Genomic DNA, 14,047 nt, shown 5'->3' on the forward strand with positions numbered 1-14,047 from the left:
GCTCCAGAGGTACCTGTTTGGAGGAGTCAGTTGACTGTTTCAGAACACACTCACATCTAGCTATGGTGTGGATCACACCAGCATTCATTTGCATTAAAACTGCATGCAGGAGGGAGGAGGAACTGTCCTTCAGTATCCAGGCAAGAAACCCATCAAACACATCCCTTCTCCATGCACCTTGTTCTAAGGAACACCTCTCCCTTTCCACATGGAAAGGAAACAGCGGTTAGGTGGATCAGGGACACTGAAGGACATTAATCAAAGAGTCACGATGGGAAATATTTAACACTGCATGTATAAGGAAATGATACATGAGAGCTACCTTACAACCAGGAAACTCCCCCAAACCTTTCTCCTACATTCGCTGCTTGTTTTAATGACTGCTTCTCATGGAGGGGAAATAGTGGCTAGATCAGCAAGGAGGATTGAAGGGGGAGCCTCTTCTGATTGGTAGGGTATAATTGTGACCATTTGGATGCAAGGTGGTGGGGAGGGAACTCATTCTCAATCTTCTGTGTACCTGCTCTAATGAACCTCTCTCCTGTCTCCCTGGAAGTGAGAAAGGGCATGGGTCCATGCATGTGCTCTAGAGTGTAGGTCTCCATGTCCCCTGCTCTGGAATGCACATCTCCACGCGCCCATGCATGTGTCTTCCCTAAGCCACATGTGGCTATGCATGTGTGCCTGCTCTAGAGTCCAAGTCTCCATATAACCATGCGTGTGTGTCTGCTCTAGAGTGAACGCAGTGCAATAGTGCCGAGGGTAATGAAGCTAGCAAGGACTGAGGTGAGGGGACTGTCCTAGGTAAGATGTAAGCATGATGATTAGGGTGCTGATTGTATAGTTTACCCTTGCATATCTGGAGAAATAAGGGTCCTCAAAAAGTGCCCAGATGCAGGGCTACCACCTTCTCCAGAAACTGCCAGACCTGCCATCTGGGGCCCATGCATGTGTGTCTGCTCTAGATTGCATATGTACCTGCTCTAGAGGCCAGGTCTCAAGGTGACCATACATGTGTGTTTTCTCCAGAGTGAGTCTAGTTCAGTAGTGCTGAGGATAATGAAGTTAGCAAGAAGGACTGAGGTGAGAGACTGTCCTGGGAAAGACGTAAGCGTGGTGATTAGGGTGCCGATTATATAGCTTACCCTTGCATATCTGGAGGAATAGGGGTCCTCAAAAAGTGCCCAGATTCGGGGCTGCCACCTCCTCCAAAAGCCCCCGGACCTGCCATCTGGTGAGTCACTGAGTGCCAGGCGTTTAGTCATCTCCAGCTCTTCCTCGCCATCCCCGGAGTCTCCGGTGCCATCTGCATCTCCGTCATCAGCACTGCTATCCAGTGGTGCCCCACCAAAACTGTCGAGTGCCTCCTCGGCGTCCCGGTGCTGGCGGTAAGTCATCCAGCAGCAGGGCTCCACATCAGTCTCATCAATGCCCCAAAAGGCCAGCTCCTCCTCGTACAGAGGCCCACACACATCCGCTGGGCAGTGCAGCTTGCCTGTGCGGTAGTAGTTCAGGATGTGGGCAAAGACGCCCGGGTGCCGGTCGAAGAAGAACTCGTCTGTGCGTGGGTCATAGTCAAAGTGGCTGTGGGCATCGGGCTCAGCGATCCAGGCCAGCCGAGTGCCGGGCAGGGTGCGCAGGGTGCTGCGGTAAGTCTGGTGCCTAGTCCCTCCCACGTTGATCACGATGCGATCGCTCTCGTCGCCCTGGCCCATCTCGTCTCTTATTAGGCATGTCGCAGACTCATGCAAGGAAGCACGGCACACAGCAAGCACATAAGGGGGTGGCTTCTTGACTGCAATCGATACCTAAACTGATAATTTATCCAGCTGGTCAGGAATCACCTAGGCAAAGGGCACCCAACTGGTGTCAGCCCCTCGTGCCTCTTCTTCCAAATGTTACAACCCCAAGGGCAACCCTGAAAATTAATGCTGGCAGTCCTAAGATTCCTTTTATTTCCAGTTAAAAACTCTTGTACTGTTTTATTTTAAGCCGGGGGTTGGAGAGGAGAGAACACCCACTCCCCAGGAACAGCAGTCGCAAAGGTCTGCCAGGTACCTAGGTATGGTGCAGGGGTGGGGGGAGGTTCTTTCCTTAGTTAGATGTGGCCAAAAAAGAATCCAGTGCTGCACATTTGCTCAAGGAACCTCTTAGTTGGGAAGGGGGCGGGGGTTGATGATGGTGGCAGCAGGGTCCAAAAACAAACGGAGGGGGGGAGAGGAAGGTATAAGGGGATCGCAGACAGACAGACACACAATAAGGGATGGAGGGGGCGGATACTATCGCCCAGCCGCAGCCACAGACCAGATCTATTGATGAAGGGTTTTTTTTTTTTTTTTTTTTTTAAATCTCTCTCTACTTTAAGTCCTTCAGAGACAGACAGAAGCAGAGGTAGCTGCTGTTGGGGAGGTCAAGACGCAGCGATCCTGATTTTAAAACCCCCAACCCCTCCCCCCCCAAAAAAACCCCAATTCTTTGGGGGCGAAGGTAAAGCCACCGAAATACAGAAGCAGCAGAAGGGGAACAAAAAATCTCCAACTGCAGATCTTGAATCCAGACAAAAGCGACGGATCCGGCAGGGGACTCCCCTCTCGGCTCTCTCCTTGTTGATTCACATCACATTCTGCAGCAGTCCAGCCGGCAGCGGCAGGCGCCCCGGTACCCGCAAGCTGGCTTTGCCTGTCCTTGCTCTGCTGCTGAAGGAGGGATCACAGAGCGGTGCTTCCCAGGGGCTGCCCGGGCTTGGTGCTGAACGGACAGCGCTGCGCACAGAGCTCCAGCTCCCCGCCTGAGCTTTGGGGGTTTGCTCCTATGCAGAGAGTGGGGGGACTGCAAAGGGGGGGAATAGCAGTGGTGGTGGAGCCCCTTTATTCCTCCATCCCCCGCGGCTCAAGCAGCAGCAGGAGATCCAGCCGGGCTCTCTAACACTGCTGCCTCGGGTGGCTTGTGCTGGTGATGTGGAGATCAGTCCCCAACCCCACGGCCGCCGGCCCTGAGCTCGCAGGTGGTGCTGGAGGCTGGGTGCCAGCAGGGAACTAGCGGCTCAGTCCAGCCAGCCCGGTCTCCGGACACTTCAAGACGGCGCAGGCGCATTGGTCTCTGAATAGAGCAATTCTCCCTGGGTCCTAATGCAGAAGACGGGACTCACACATACACACACAGAGTCACAATCACCTGAAATGCAAATCCGTCGAAATGACAATCTCCTCCTCCTCCTCCCTGGGTTGGCGTCCCGCTGTGTGGGGTCGGTGGGGGTCTGTGTGTGCTCTGGAGAGAAGAACAGCTGTGCAATATCTGCTGCACAACCCTTGTGTCTATACTCCCCTGTGCTCCGCGGCGCTCGGTAAAGGTCTAATATGATCATGCAGGGAACTATCCCCGTTATTCAGCTGTTTCTAGTTCTCTTTCCCCCCCCCCGCTCCTCCCCTCTCTCTGGAAACCTGAAATTAACAACTTCAGTGGCTGCTGCAGTGGCGGACTGTCTGACATTTTCATTCTCCAAGAACCTGGTCCCAGGCAAATCATGTGGGAGGGTTTATTTGCTTATTTGTTTGCTTCTGGTTTTGCCTGCGGACACTGAAGTGGAAATCTCCATCTGCTTGGTGAAATATACAGGAAAAAGGTCACATTGCGCCTCCTTCAATGTAATGAATGGGCTAGAATCAGCTGGGGTGTGTGTGTGTGGGGGGGGTAGGTGTGCGGGTGATGTAGAGTCAGAAAATTGCCTCCCTACAGATATTGCTGCCGGTAGCAAAATCTGAAATTAGCTAGGAATAATTTTGTGTTCCCTCGAAAGCGTTTCCTTTTAATTCTGTGGCACAGGTATAGAAACTGGTGATGGATGAGAGGGAATCCTGCCATAAATTGCTTCCCCTCATCTTTTCTCATGCCCTGATGCTGGAGTAGCAACTTCTGACATATGAAGGTGACCGTGGCAGCAAAATGCTTCCTCTTGCCTTTCCTCCTTCCCTGACATAAAGGCAGCATCTTCTGAGGGCAGAAAGACACCCTCTTCAGAAATGGCTTCTCTCGCCTATCCTATGCTATTGTCCAGTGCAGAGCAATTATTGACAAATGTCCCTCATTGATCGGGGAATTAGGGAATGGTTCTGAAGGAAAAGAACTTTCATTCTTTATTTAGTTTTAAATATGATAAGAATGTCAATTTATTTAAAATAGTTTCCTGTTTGGAAAAGCTGTTTGGTGAAGAACAATATGGTCCCTAGACCCCTGTTTGTTTCTTTCTCTCTCTAGTGCTGGTCCATTTCAGACTCTAAATTGCACTGAAAAAAAGTTTCAGTCAGTTAAAATTGCTACGTGACAGCCGTGTACATCATTTAGAAAGGTGAAGCATTGAATAGCAAAGAAATGAAGCTAAGGAACTCATCAATCTTATGCTGCCCATGTAATAAATATAAATACATTGAGCCTTCTCCCCTGCCTTATCTTGCACCTTTGTGCAGTCATTTACAAATGCAAGTGAAGTGGGTGTAAAATACTAACATTCCAATTTGCTTGTTGATTAGGCCCAACTATTATATAAACTAGTAATTGCTCAGCATCATGTAATGATTATTCATGGAGTACATGTGGCTGGGGCAGATGTACACCCCACAGAATGTACCAAGGTCTTCTCATCACTATATCAACAGGACTGGCCTTTCCCAGGATTCTTGATTCAAGGAGATATAGAGCTGGTCTATACTACAAAGTTAGGTCAGCTTAACTACATCTCTCAGGGCAGTGAAAAATTTCATGCCCTGAGCAATGTAATTAAGCCAATCTAAGCCCTGGTGTAGACACTGCTAGATCCACAGTGTAGTAAGGATCTGGCTTACAGCACTTCAGTGGCAGAGCTGCAGCTGTGCTGATGTAGCATTTCTAGTGTAATTATGTTGTTTTGTATGCCTCCTCCCATCCCCCAGGACAATCTATTGGATGATTGTACTTAGTGTTAAATAGTTTGTGTGTATGGATCCTTTAGTCTTGTCTATTTGGAAAGACATATGTTGATGAAATAAAGATAATAGCTGCGATTTGTAAAGCAGACTAATTCACTGGGATATGGGCACCTGCTCCTTTGAAAATCCCAGTCAACATACCAAAGAGATTTTCTCTAAATTACTCCAGTAGGGCCCATTCATATGTGGAGAGGGACAGAAATGTAGGTAAGTTACCAATTTTTAACATGATTAATTGGAATAACCCAGGTTATTATAGGCCTGTAAGCCTGACATTGATCCCAGGCAAGATAATGAAATGACTGATATGGGACTCAGTTAATAAGGAATTAAAGGAGGGTAATGTAATTAATGCAAATCAACACGGGTTTATGGAAAACAGATCCTGTCAAATTAATGATATCTCTTTTTGATGAGTTTACAAGTTTGGCTGATAAAGGTAATAATGTTGACATAGTATACTTTGACTTCTGTAAGGCATTTCATGTGATATCACATGACATTTTGATTAAAACTAGGCTGATATAAAATTAACATGGCACACAGTAAATGTATTATAAGCTAGCTAACTGATAGGTCCCAAATTGTAATTATAAGTGGGGAATTGTCATTGAGCAGGTATGTTTCCAGCGGGATCCTACAGGCATTAGTTCTTGGCCCTATGCCATTTAACATTTTTATCAATGACCTGGAATAAAACATAAAATCATCACTGATAAAGTTTGCGGAGGACCCAATATTGGGGGACTGGTCAATACTGAAGAGAACAGGTCACTAATTCAGAGCAATCAGGATCTCTTGGTAAACTGGGTGCAAACAAACAATATACATTTTAATATGGCTAAAGGTAAATGTATTTATCTAGGAACACAGAATATAGGCCCTACTTACAGATTGGGATGCTCTATCCTCAGAAGCACTGACTCTGAAAAAGATTTGGGGGTCATGGTGGATAATCAACTGAACATGAGCTCCCAATGTAAAACTGGCCAAAAGGGATGCAATTCTGGGATGCATAAACAAAGGAATCTCAAGTAGGAATAGAGAGATTATTTTACCTCTGTGTTCGGCACTGGTACGACTGCTGCTGGAATACTGTGTCCAGTTCTGTTGCCCACAATTCAAGAAAGATGTTGATAAATTGCAGATGGTTCAGAGAAGAGCCATGAGAATGGTTAAAGGATTAGAAAACATTATAGTGACTGAGCTCTTTGATTCTATTTATTTAGCTTAACAAAGAGAAGATTAAGGGGTGACTTGATTAATCTATAAATACCTACATGGGGAACAAATATTTAATAATGACTCCTCAATCTAGCAGAGAAAGGCATAACATGATCTAATGGCTGGAAGTTGAAGCTAGACAAATTCAGACTGGAAATGAGTGACAGTAGTTAACCATTGGAACAATTTTCCATCACTGACAATTTTTAAATCAAGATTGGATGTTTTTTCCTAAAAGATATACTCTAGGAATTATTTTGGGGAAGTTCGGTTGCCTCTGTAATACAGAAGGTTAGACTAGGTGATCACAAGAGGCCTTCTGGCCTTGGAATCTATGAACTTGTGCATTGACAAGCATAGACCTCAAATTACCCTCAGTAGTATGCTGTTAAATGCTTAAGGCTTCATACACAAACCAGTTCAAGTCTACTTCATGACATTCAGGGCTCATTACAGCTCCAAGCATGCTGAACTCAAGTCAACTTTCCACTTATTGTGACTGGTGCCTATTTTAAACTTTCTATTTAATGGGATTTTTCAGAGTAAAATTGGAGACTCTCTCAGACTTCATTTAGTAGATACTTTTCATAGCTGAGTTTGACTTAATGGATATTTTACCCTATATTTTGTATCTCTGAGACAACCACAGATTGTTGTTTTTATTTATTTTTTTAAATACTAAGCTTCATATTGGATTGACCGGCAAATAGTTGGGACTGTGCTCAGAACTTATGGAATAACCAGTCTTCTGCCTGCAGAGGAGATTGCCTACCGTAATTTAATGTACTTGAAGTAATATATTATTTTAAGTGGTTTGTGAATATGGATGGTGCTGGCAAGCCATAATACTTTCATTTGAAATACCTTGCCCAGTAGGTTTATTGTGATAACATCTCCTGGGTCAAACCCTCAGCTGCTATAATTCAGATTACTTCAGTGGAGTTATGTAGTGTCCACCAGCTGAAAATCTAGCCCGCTGTTTGCAGAGCAGTTAACGAAGATGATGCCAGGTGGAAATGCTTGTCTCCTCTGAGGCTTTCTAATGACCCATTCACAACAAGCTGCTGTCAACATGTAGAATGAAACACACAGGAGAAATCATTAGAAACATGGGATTTTCCATAAGTGGATCAGACCACTGGTCTGGTTCAGTGTTGGTCTTGAGGCCAAGAACTTATCAAGATTCAAAAAGAGGTTGAACATCTATATGGATAACCAGAATTTCCAAATTTCTACTATTCATTTATTGCAAACAAAGACTCTAGAAGTGACATTATACCTGATGCTTCAGGATTAAGATAGTCTCTAACTATTAGAGATCAGATGAGACCTAATGTGGGGAGGCAGGTTAATTTACAGATGCCTACTGCAGGGTTCTTACACCTTCCTCTGAAGTATCTGGTGCTGATCACTGTCAGAGACAGGATACCAGAATGGATGGACCTTGGGTCTGATCCAGTATGGCAATTCCTATACTCCTATGTCCATCTAGTCAAGTGTCCAGCCACCGACAGTGGCCAGACCTAACTGCTTCAGAAGAAGAAACTCTACAGGAAGCAGTTATGGGACAACTTGAGAATAAACAGGGATTGCTTAGCTTCTTGGGCAGGAGCCATGTTTCCTTCCCTTGCTTGTACAGTGGCAAGCACACTGTCAGTGCCTAACAATGAATAAATACTAATCACTTCTAGTTATTGCAAACAAGGGATAAAGTGCTTTACTGTAACTCTGAGAGATTAACTTTGATGAACAAACCATCATTTTATTCCATGTTGATGTAGGGTGTGGAGGTGTCGTAGTAAAATATGGCTAGTAAGATGTGGGAGAAAACTGTTGACAATTTAATTATTTATGAATTGCAGTTGCATAGTCAATGAAGAATTTTAATGGACCAGATCCTCAGCTGGTATAGATCTGTCTAGCTGCATTGACTTATCCACAACGTTATTAGAAATTATCTTACAGAATTTACATTTACCTGACATACATATTGAACCAGACCCTCAGATGGTGTAAATTGGCAGAGTTCCATTTCAATAAAGCTACTAGAGTGTTTGAACCTCTAAGCTTTCGAGTTATAAATGCATGCTAGATTCAGGATAAATTGCTGAGTGCTGAAGAATAGCCATCTTATCACCTTATTAGCAATACAAAGACCAAGAGGTAAATCAGGAAATCATTTCTTAAGGACCAATTCTTAGGTTCTTATGTTTCCTTCCCACATAAAAGCACGTGGAATAGAAGAAAATAATGAAAAACTCTGCACTGATTTTGGCACACTGTGGTTGGGCCACATTCATTCCATTAGTAATAATAATATAATAATCCAAGGGATAAGTGGGGATGGATTGCACACGGGGCCTGAAAAAGTTATGGAGGTTGGGGAACCTATGAGGAAAACCTGCTCCAAAAATGAGGCTCTCTGGCTAGATGGTCCTTTCAGGCCCACCCTCAGTAATGGCAGCACTTCTGGTCTTGCCGCTAGTGACTGTGTTAGTGCATATGCTCTGTGATTTCTCTGATGGAGATCACATTGTGCAGAGGAAAAATCCTTGCTGCTTCAGGCAGCATTAACTAATACCCTGCTTTATAAGTCATGGAAGAAAGGGAACATGTTATTCAGAATGGCTGTTTGACTTCTGACCCCTGCCTTGCCATGTCACTTTATTCCACATATCCCATAGGTTTCATGGTGTTTTGGTAGAGGACAGAGTTGACTATGGAAGGAGAAGAGGGACATTTTATGTCCCCTGTCATGCCACCCTCCGTTTTCTCCTTGGCATTGTGCAGGAATGGGAAGAAGCTTAGCACCAGGACTTCAGAAATTATCTGAAAGGATATGTTGAGACACACACAATATGGTTAAAATTGCTTTAGTGGACTCTGGCAGGGGAAGTCATGCTTAGGTGACCTGCAAGGTTTCTTTGAAGATTCTGCTGCTATAATAAATAAGGGAATCTCAGTGGATATGATACATTTAGATTTTCAAAATGCATTTGCCAAGATTCCACATCAGAGATTAATGGGTGAGACAAAGAGTTGTGGAATGTGAAGCAAAATAGCTGCTGGATATGAAACTCTCTCAGGAGTAATGCAAAAGTGTAGTTATAAGTGGAAAGTGTTCAATATAGACTATTTGTGTATGTTATTTTGATGCAGGTGTTGGGAAGAGATCCTCAAATTTGAAGATTAATATTTCTTCCCCCTCTAACTTCGTAAAGAGGCAAGATCATATAACGAAGAATGTAGGCCATACTTACACATGGTGGTACTCCAGCCTGGAAACTAGAGACTCTACAAAAGAATTAAGGGGTCATGGTGGATAATCAGCTGAGCATGAGCTCCCAGGGAGATACTGTGGCCAAAAGGGCTCATGAAATCCTAGGATGCATAACCAGAGAAATCTGGAATAGCAGTAGAGAGGTTATTTTACTGTTGTATTTGACACTGGTGTGATTGCTGCTGGTATACTGTGTCCAGTTCCGGTGCCCATAATTCAAGAAGCATGTTGATTAAAATTGACAGGGTTCAGAGATGAGCCATGAGAATCATTAAAGGATTAGAAAACATGACTTATTGTGATAGATTAAAATAACTCTATTTAGCTTAACAAAGAGAAAGTTAAGGTGAGATTTGATTAGTTTATTTATAAGTATCTGTATGGGGGAACACATATATGGAGAACAAAGGCTCTTCAATCTAGCAGAGAAAGGGAGAACATGATCCAATGCCTAGAAGTTGAAGCTAGACAAATTCAGACTGGAAATTAGGCGTAATTTTTTACACTGAGGGTAGTTAGCCACTGGAACAATTTTCCAAGGGTCGTAGTGGATTCTTCATCACTAGCAATTTTAAAATTAAGGTTGGATGTTTTTCTAAAAGATCTGCTCTAGGAATTATTTTGGAGAAGTTCTATTGCCTATGCTATATAGGAGGTTAGATTAGGTTATCACAATGGTCCCTTCTTCTGACCTTGGAATCAATGAATTCTTAGTACACTGCTCTGGGGGAACTGAATGACTTAGGCTACTCCTTTGTGATAATATACAAAGACTTTTGTTTGTACTGTAGGTCAGAGCTTGGGATTCAGTTCAGTTGGGTAGTGACTGACAGCGTTATCATCCAATAAGCATTTGGTGACATGTAAAATGAACATGTGGTGTCAGTCCAGTTGCTAGTGGACAGGTATCTACATCACTAAAGGTTAACTTTAAACATGTGATTAAGTCCCATAGAAGTCAATGGGACTACTCATGGCTTAAAGTTAAGCACAGGAGTAGGTGCTTTGCTGGATCAGGGCCTATTGCTGCCATTAGACTTGATGTCCTCTTTGTGAATCTCAGTGGAGAGGCAAGAGATCAAAAGGGCATGAAGAATGAGCTACCCTCTCAGCCCTGTATGTGGTTCCTCCAGGAGAGCATTGGGGCATTAAAGGGAAGTTTGCACTGCCTGCTTTGATGAACCCTGAAGAAGACTTAATTCTTCTGGTCTGCTAACCCAGCATCTTTCACGAATTGTAAAATCATTTTTAAAAAATAAAAGGATTGAGTTTGTGTTAGTGGCTGAGCCTCAAGATGACAAACATAAAATTATAAGTGATTGAGCAAAGGAATAGTAGGGAATATGACCTAATAGAACAATTACCAAGCATGCTGATCAGAAAAATGATTCAATGAAACAATCACTGACACCGTCAGCCAAAATATCAAAAATGTACCAGATTGCATTAGTAGAGGAATAGACTGTGATGCTATTGCTATGAACAGCATTGTTAGAGCTCCATCTAGAATAGGGTCTATCTATCACAGGATATTATTCCCCTGGGGAATTGAAACATGGGGCAACAAAGGTGATACCAGGTCTCAAGATACAAAGGTGAACAAAGTGCTTACTCTTCCTACTTCATCAGAATGTTGGAGACATGGAGGTGACTAATAGGACAAATTAGGAAATGCATTGAAAACTTATTCTATTGTATACAGAGTTTTTAATATTATGACAGAATCCAGGTATTAAAACTGAACTTGTCCAGTCATTAATGAGGCTGTGCTTCAGCACAGCAATTAAGCACATGCTTAACATTAAGCACACAATCAGTCCCACTGAAGTCAAGGGAACTGATCAGATGCTTAAAGTTAAGCACATGTGTAAATGTTCTGTTGAATCGGGGGCCTAATTACATAGGGGTACACAGACGGATCTTAGATCTATGAACAGCTCTAAACTCTACCAACTACTTTGTCCCATCCCCCTGCCCCCCTTTTGAGCATTGAAATTGTTGGATACAACAAAATGTCTCCTGAAATGAGAGAATCAACTCTCTGAAACTAAATCTACTTCCAAGGTTAATGTATTTATTTATTTTGAGAGTTCCTGATGACATTACCTGGTGCTGTGTTACAATCCCACCTGCAAACAGATCAAACTAAATCTGGCTCGACAAAAAAAATGAAATAAGAATGGAATTCCACCACTCACATAGGATTATCACTTCCAAAACTGCCTTTGCTCTATCTCGCCACCAGAGTGAAAAGGACCAGAGGAATCCACAGAAAAACTGGATATCCCCTGAGCAGAACCAGCTTCAAGACTTTACACTAAGTCCTCCCTGTCTAGCCAGTTCAGGTTGTAGAGGAAAACAACGAATAAAGGTACCCTATGGAAATAAAGAGGATTGTTCTCAACAGAAACAATTGCTAAAGGGACATAAATCTCCTCTCGCTTATCTCAATGTACATCAAGAACAATGCATCTGAGTCAATGGAGTTATACTAATATGAATGAAGGGAGAATCAGGCCCAAGACCTTGCTTCTGCATTTTACTGCCTTCTTCTTTGTCTAAAAGTGCCACAAGTATTAGACGACACAAAAGAGGGACATCACAATTTCCAAACCACAAATACTGGAATTAGATATTTCCCGAATGTAGCAAAGTCATTCAGCTGCACACCTCTAACCCCCATACACAATTATAGCCCAAATTATTACACCCCTGAAAGGCTCCATAAAATGGGGAGAGTTAGTTAAGACACGTCCTGGAGGCTTGCTGTGTGGGATGGCAGATCCTTAAGGGGTGTGGTTCTGAGGGCAGAACACAGTCCTCTGAAATGTTCAATGTGGAACCCAAACTAGATATTGTTGCAATTCTATTAGGGTTCAGTAGAGGGGGAAACAGGCCACTCTGCAACACCGGAGTTATTGAACTCTTTTTACCAGGTGGCCAAGTTATCAGTTTTTGTCCAAAACAAAACAAAATCTTGATTTAAAAACTCTTCGACCAGCTCTATCAAATGAGTTACAGCAGCAACGGTATTCATGAGAGAAGAGTTATTGAGAAGACAGGGACTTTATTTGCAATAAAACTAAGAGTGCAATAGAAAAACAAAGTCAAAATATTTTGGAGTTAGCTGCACATGGGGGCAGAGAGCAAGCTATAGATACAAGCTATAGAGTCGCTCTCACTCCGAGTTATAATCTCAAAACAAAAGAGAGCCAGGGTCAGAACACTAGTCTTGCAAATGTGTTTATACTGTAATTCAATCTGTGTCCTACTTTACCGTTTGTCAATTACATCATGCTGAGAATTGCTGCTAATGCTGATTCTTGTAACCATTCCATTTAAGGTCTTGTGATGGAAGGCTGTGATACACTTTAGCACATACTGTACTCAGTATATTCCTGAAACTATCATTTAAAAACAAACAAAGTCATTCTTTTATATAGGGGAGTCCAAAAGGCTATTGCTTTTCTGAAAGGCTAGACATACCACTTCACACTGATCTAGTTAGATCTCACAAATGAAACAAATGGGACCTACCACTTGGCTGAGAGCTTTCTATGGCTAAACCTAAGGTGCAAGGTGTTGGTGAGTCAGTAGGTGACACAAATCTTTAGGCGAGGCATTGAGCTACTTTGGGGTGTTGTCCTTCTGAAGAGATGTGAAGCTAAGCCTGATCTTTAGAGGTCATGTAAGTTTTTTACAAGAGCAGTCATGTTATCAAAAGTGTCGTAATCAAATTCCAGCTCCAATATTCTGCCTATCTAGGTTTCTCTTGTTTTCCTAATGGCCTAAGTTTTGACTGGATATAGTATCCTTCACTTCCTGTCTTAAACTGTTGCATAGTGTTGGTGTGCACTGTTAAACATTTGCTACAATCTACCCTAGAAGGTTGCATATCATTCATTATATCATGCCATCCATTCATAATGGGCTGCATTTCACCGGTGAGTGAAGATTCTCTTCATCTGTTGTTATCTATCTTGCAAAGCCCTTTTCTGCTCCTTCATGATGAGTGGCAATATAGAACTGTTAGTGTTGTACAGATGCAAATTAAAATATCAGATAACAAAATTACTTTGGAAAAGGATGACCATAATAGTGTTTTATTAGGGAATCTCTAAGTACAGTTAGATAAATGCAGGCCACGGCGTCTGATGCTTAAAAAAGCCCCAAAACAACCAAAAGCATATTTACTGTGGGCCATATGCTGAGTTGTTTAGCTTTCACTCAATCCTGACTCAGGCAAACGCCCACTGAAGCCCATTCAGTAAATACATAGGGCCAGAATGGGAACTTTTTTTTTTAAAACTGATATAGTTACACTGGTGCTACCCCTAGAGCAGATGCATTTATATTAGTAGAAAGGTGCCTTATACCATCATAGCTTATTCCCTTTCTCTTTATACATGCATAGCTGCATCCATACTAGGGCAGTTGTACTGCTTTAACTATACCGCTATAGTTAAAACAGTACAGCTTTCAGAGTGTAGACAAGGCCTTAGTAAGTTCCTCAAGGTTTGGCCCTGGATAAGTATTCCCAGACAGAGAAGTGATCATTCATAGGAAATGTAACTAAACACAG

General features: G+C 42.9%; 1 protein-coding gene across 3 annotated transcripts in view; it reads right to left on the minus strand.

The window, feature by feature from the left end:
- Positions 1-2,312, minus strand: part of KCNC1 (potassium voltage-gated channel subfamily C member 1) — a 158,631-nt gene extending 156,319 nt beyond the window's left edge. For all 3 annotated transcript variants that reach the window (XM_054028521.1, XM_054028520.1, XM_054028522.1), the window contains exon 1: positions 1,146-2,312. In XM_054028521.1, the coding sequence (XP_053884496.1) occupies positions 1,146-1,715 (570 nt within the window). In that variant the 5' untranslated portion in view covers positions 1,716-2,312. The remainder of the gene's footprint in view (positions 1-1,145) is intronic.
- Between the last annotated feature and the right edge of the window lie 11,735 nt (positions 2,313-14,047).

Source organism: Malaclemys terrapin, chromosome 4 (genome assembly GCF_027887155.1).
Source record: "Malaclemys terrapin pileata isolate rMalTer1 chromosome 4, rMalTer1.hap1, whole genome shotgun sequence".
Taxonomy (NCBI): domain Eukaryota; kingdom Metazoa; phylum Chordata; order Testudines; family Emydidae; genus Malaclemys; species Malaclemys terrapin.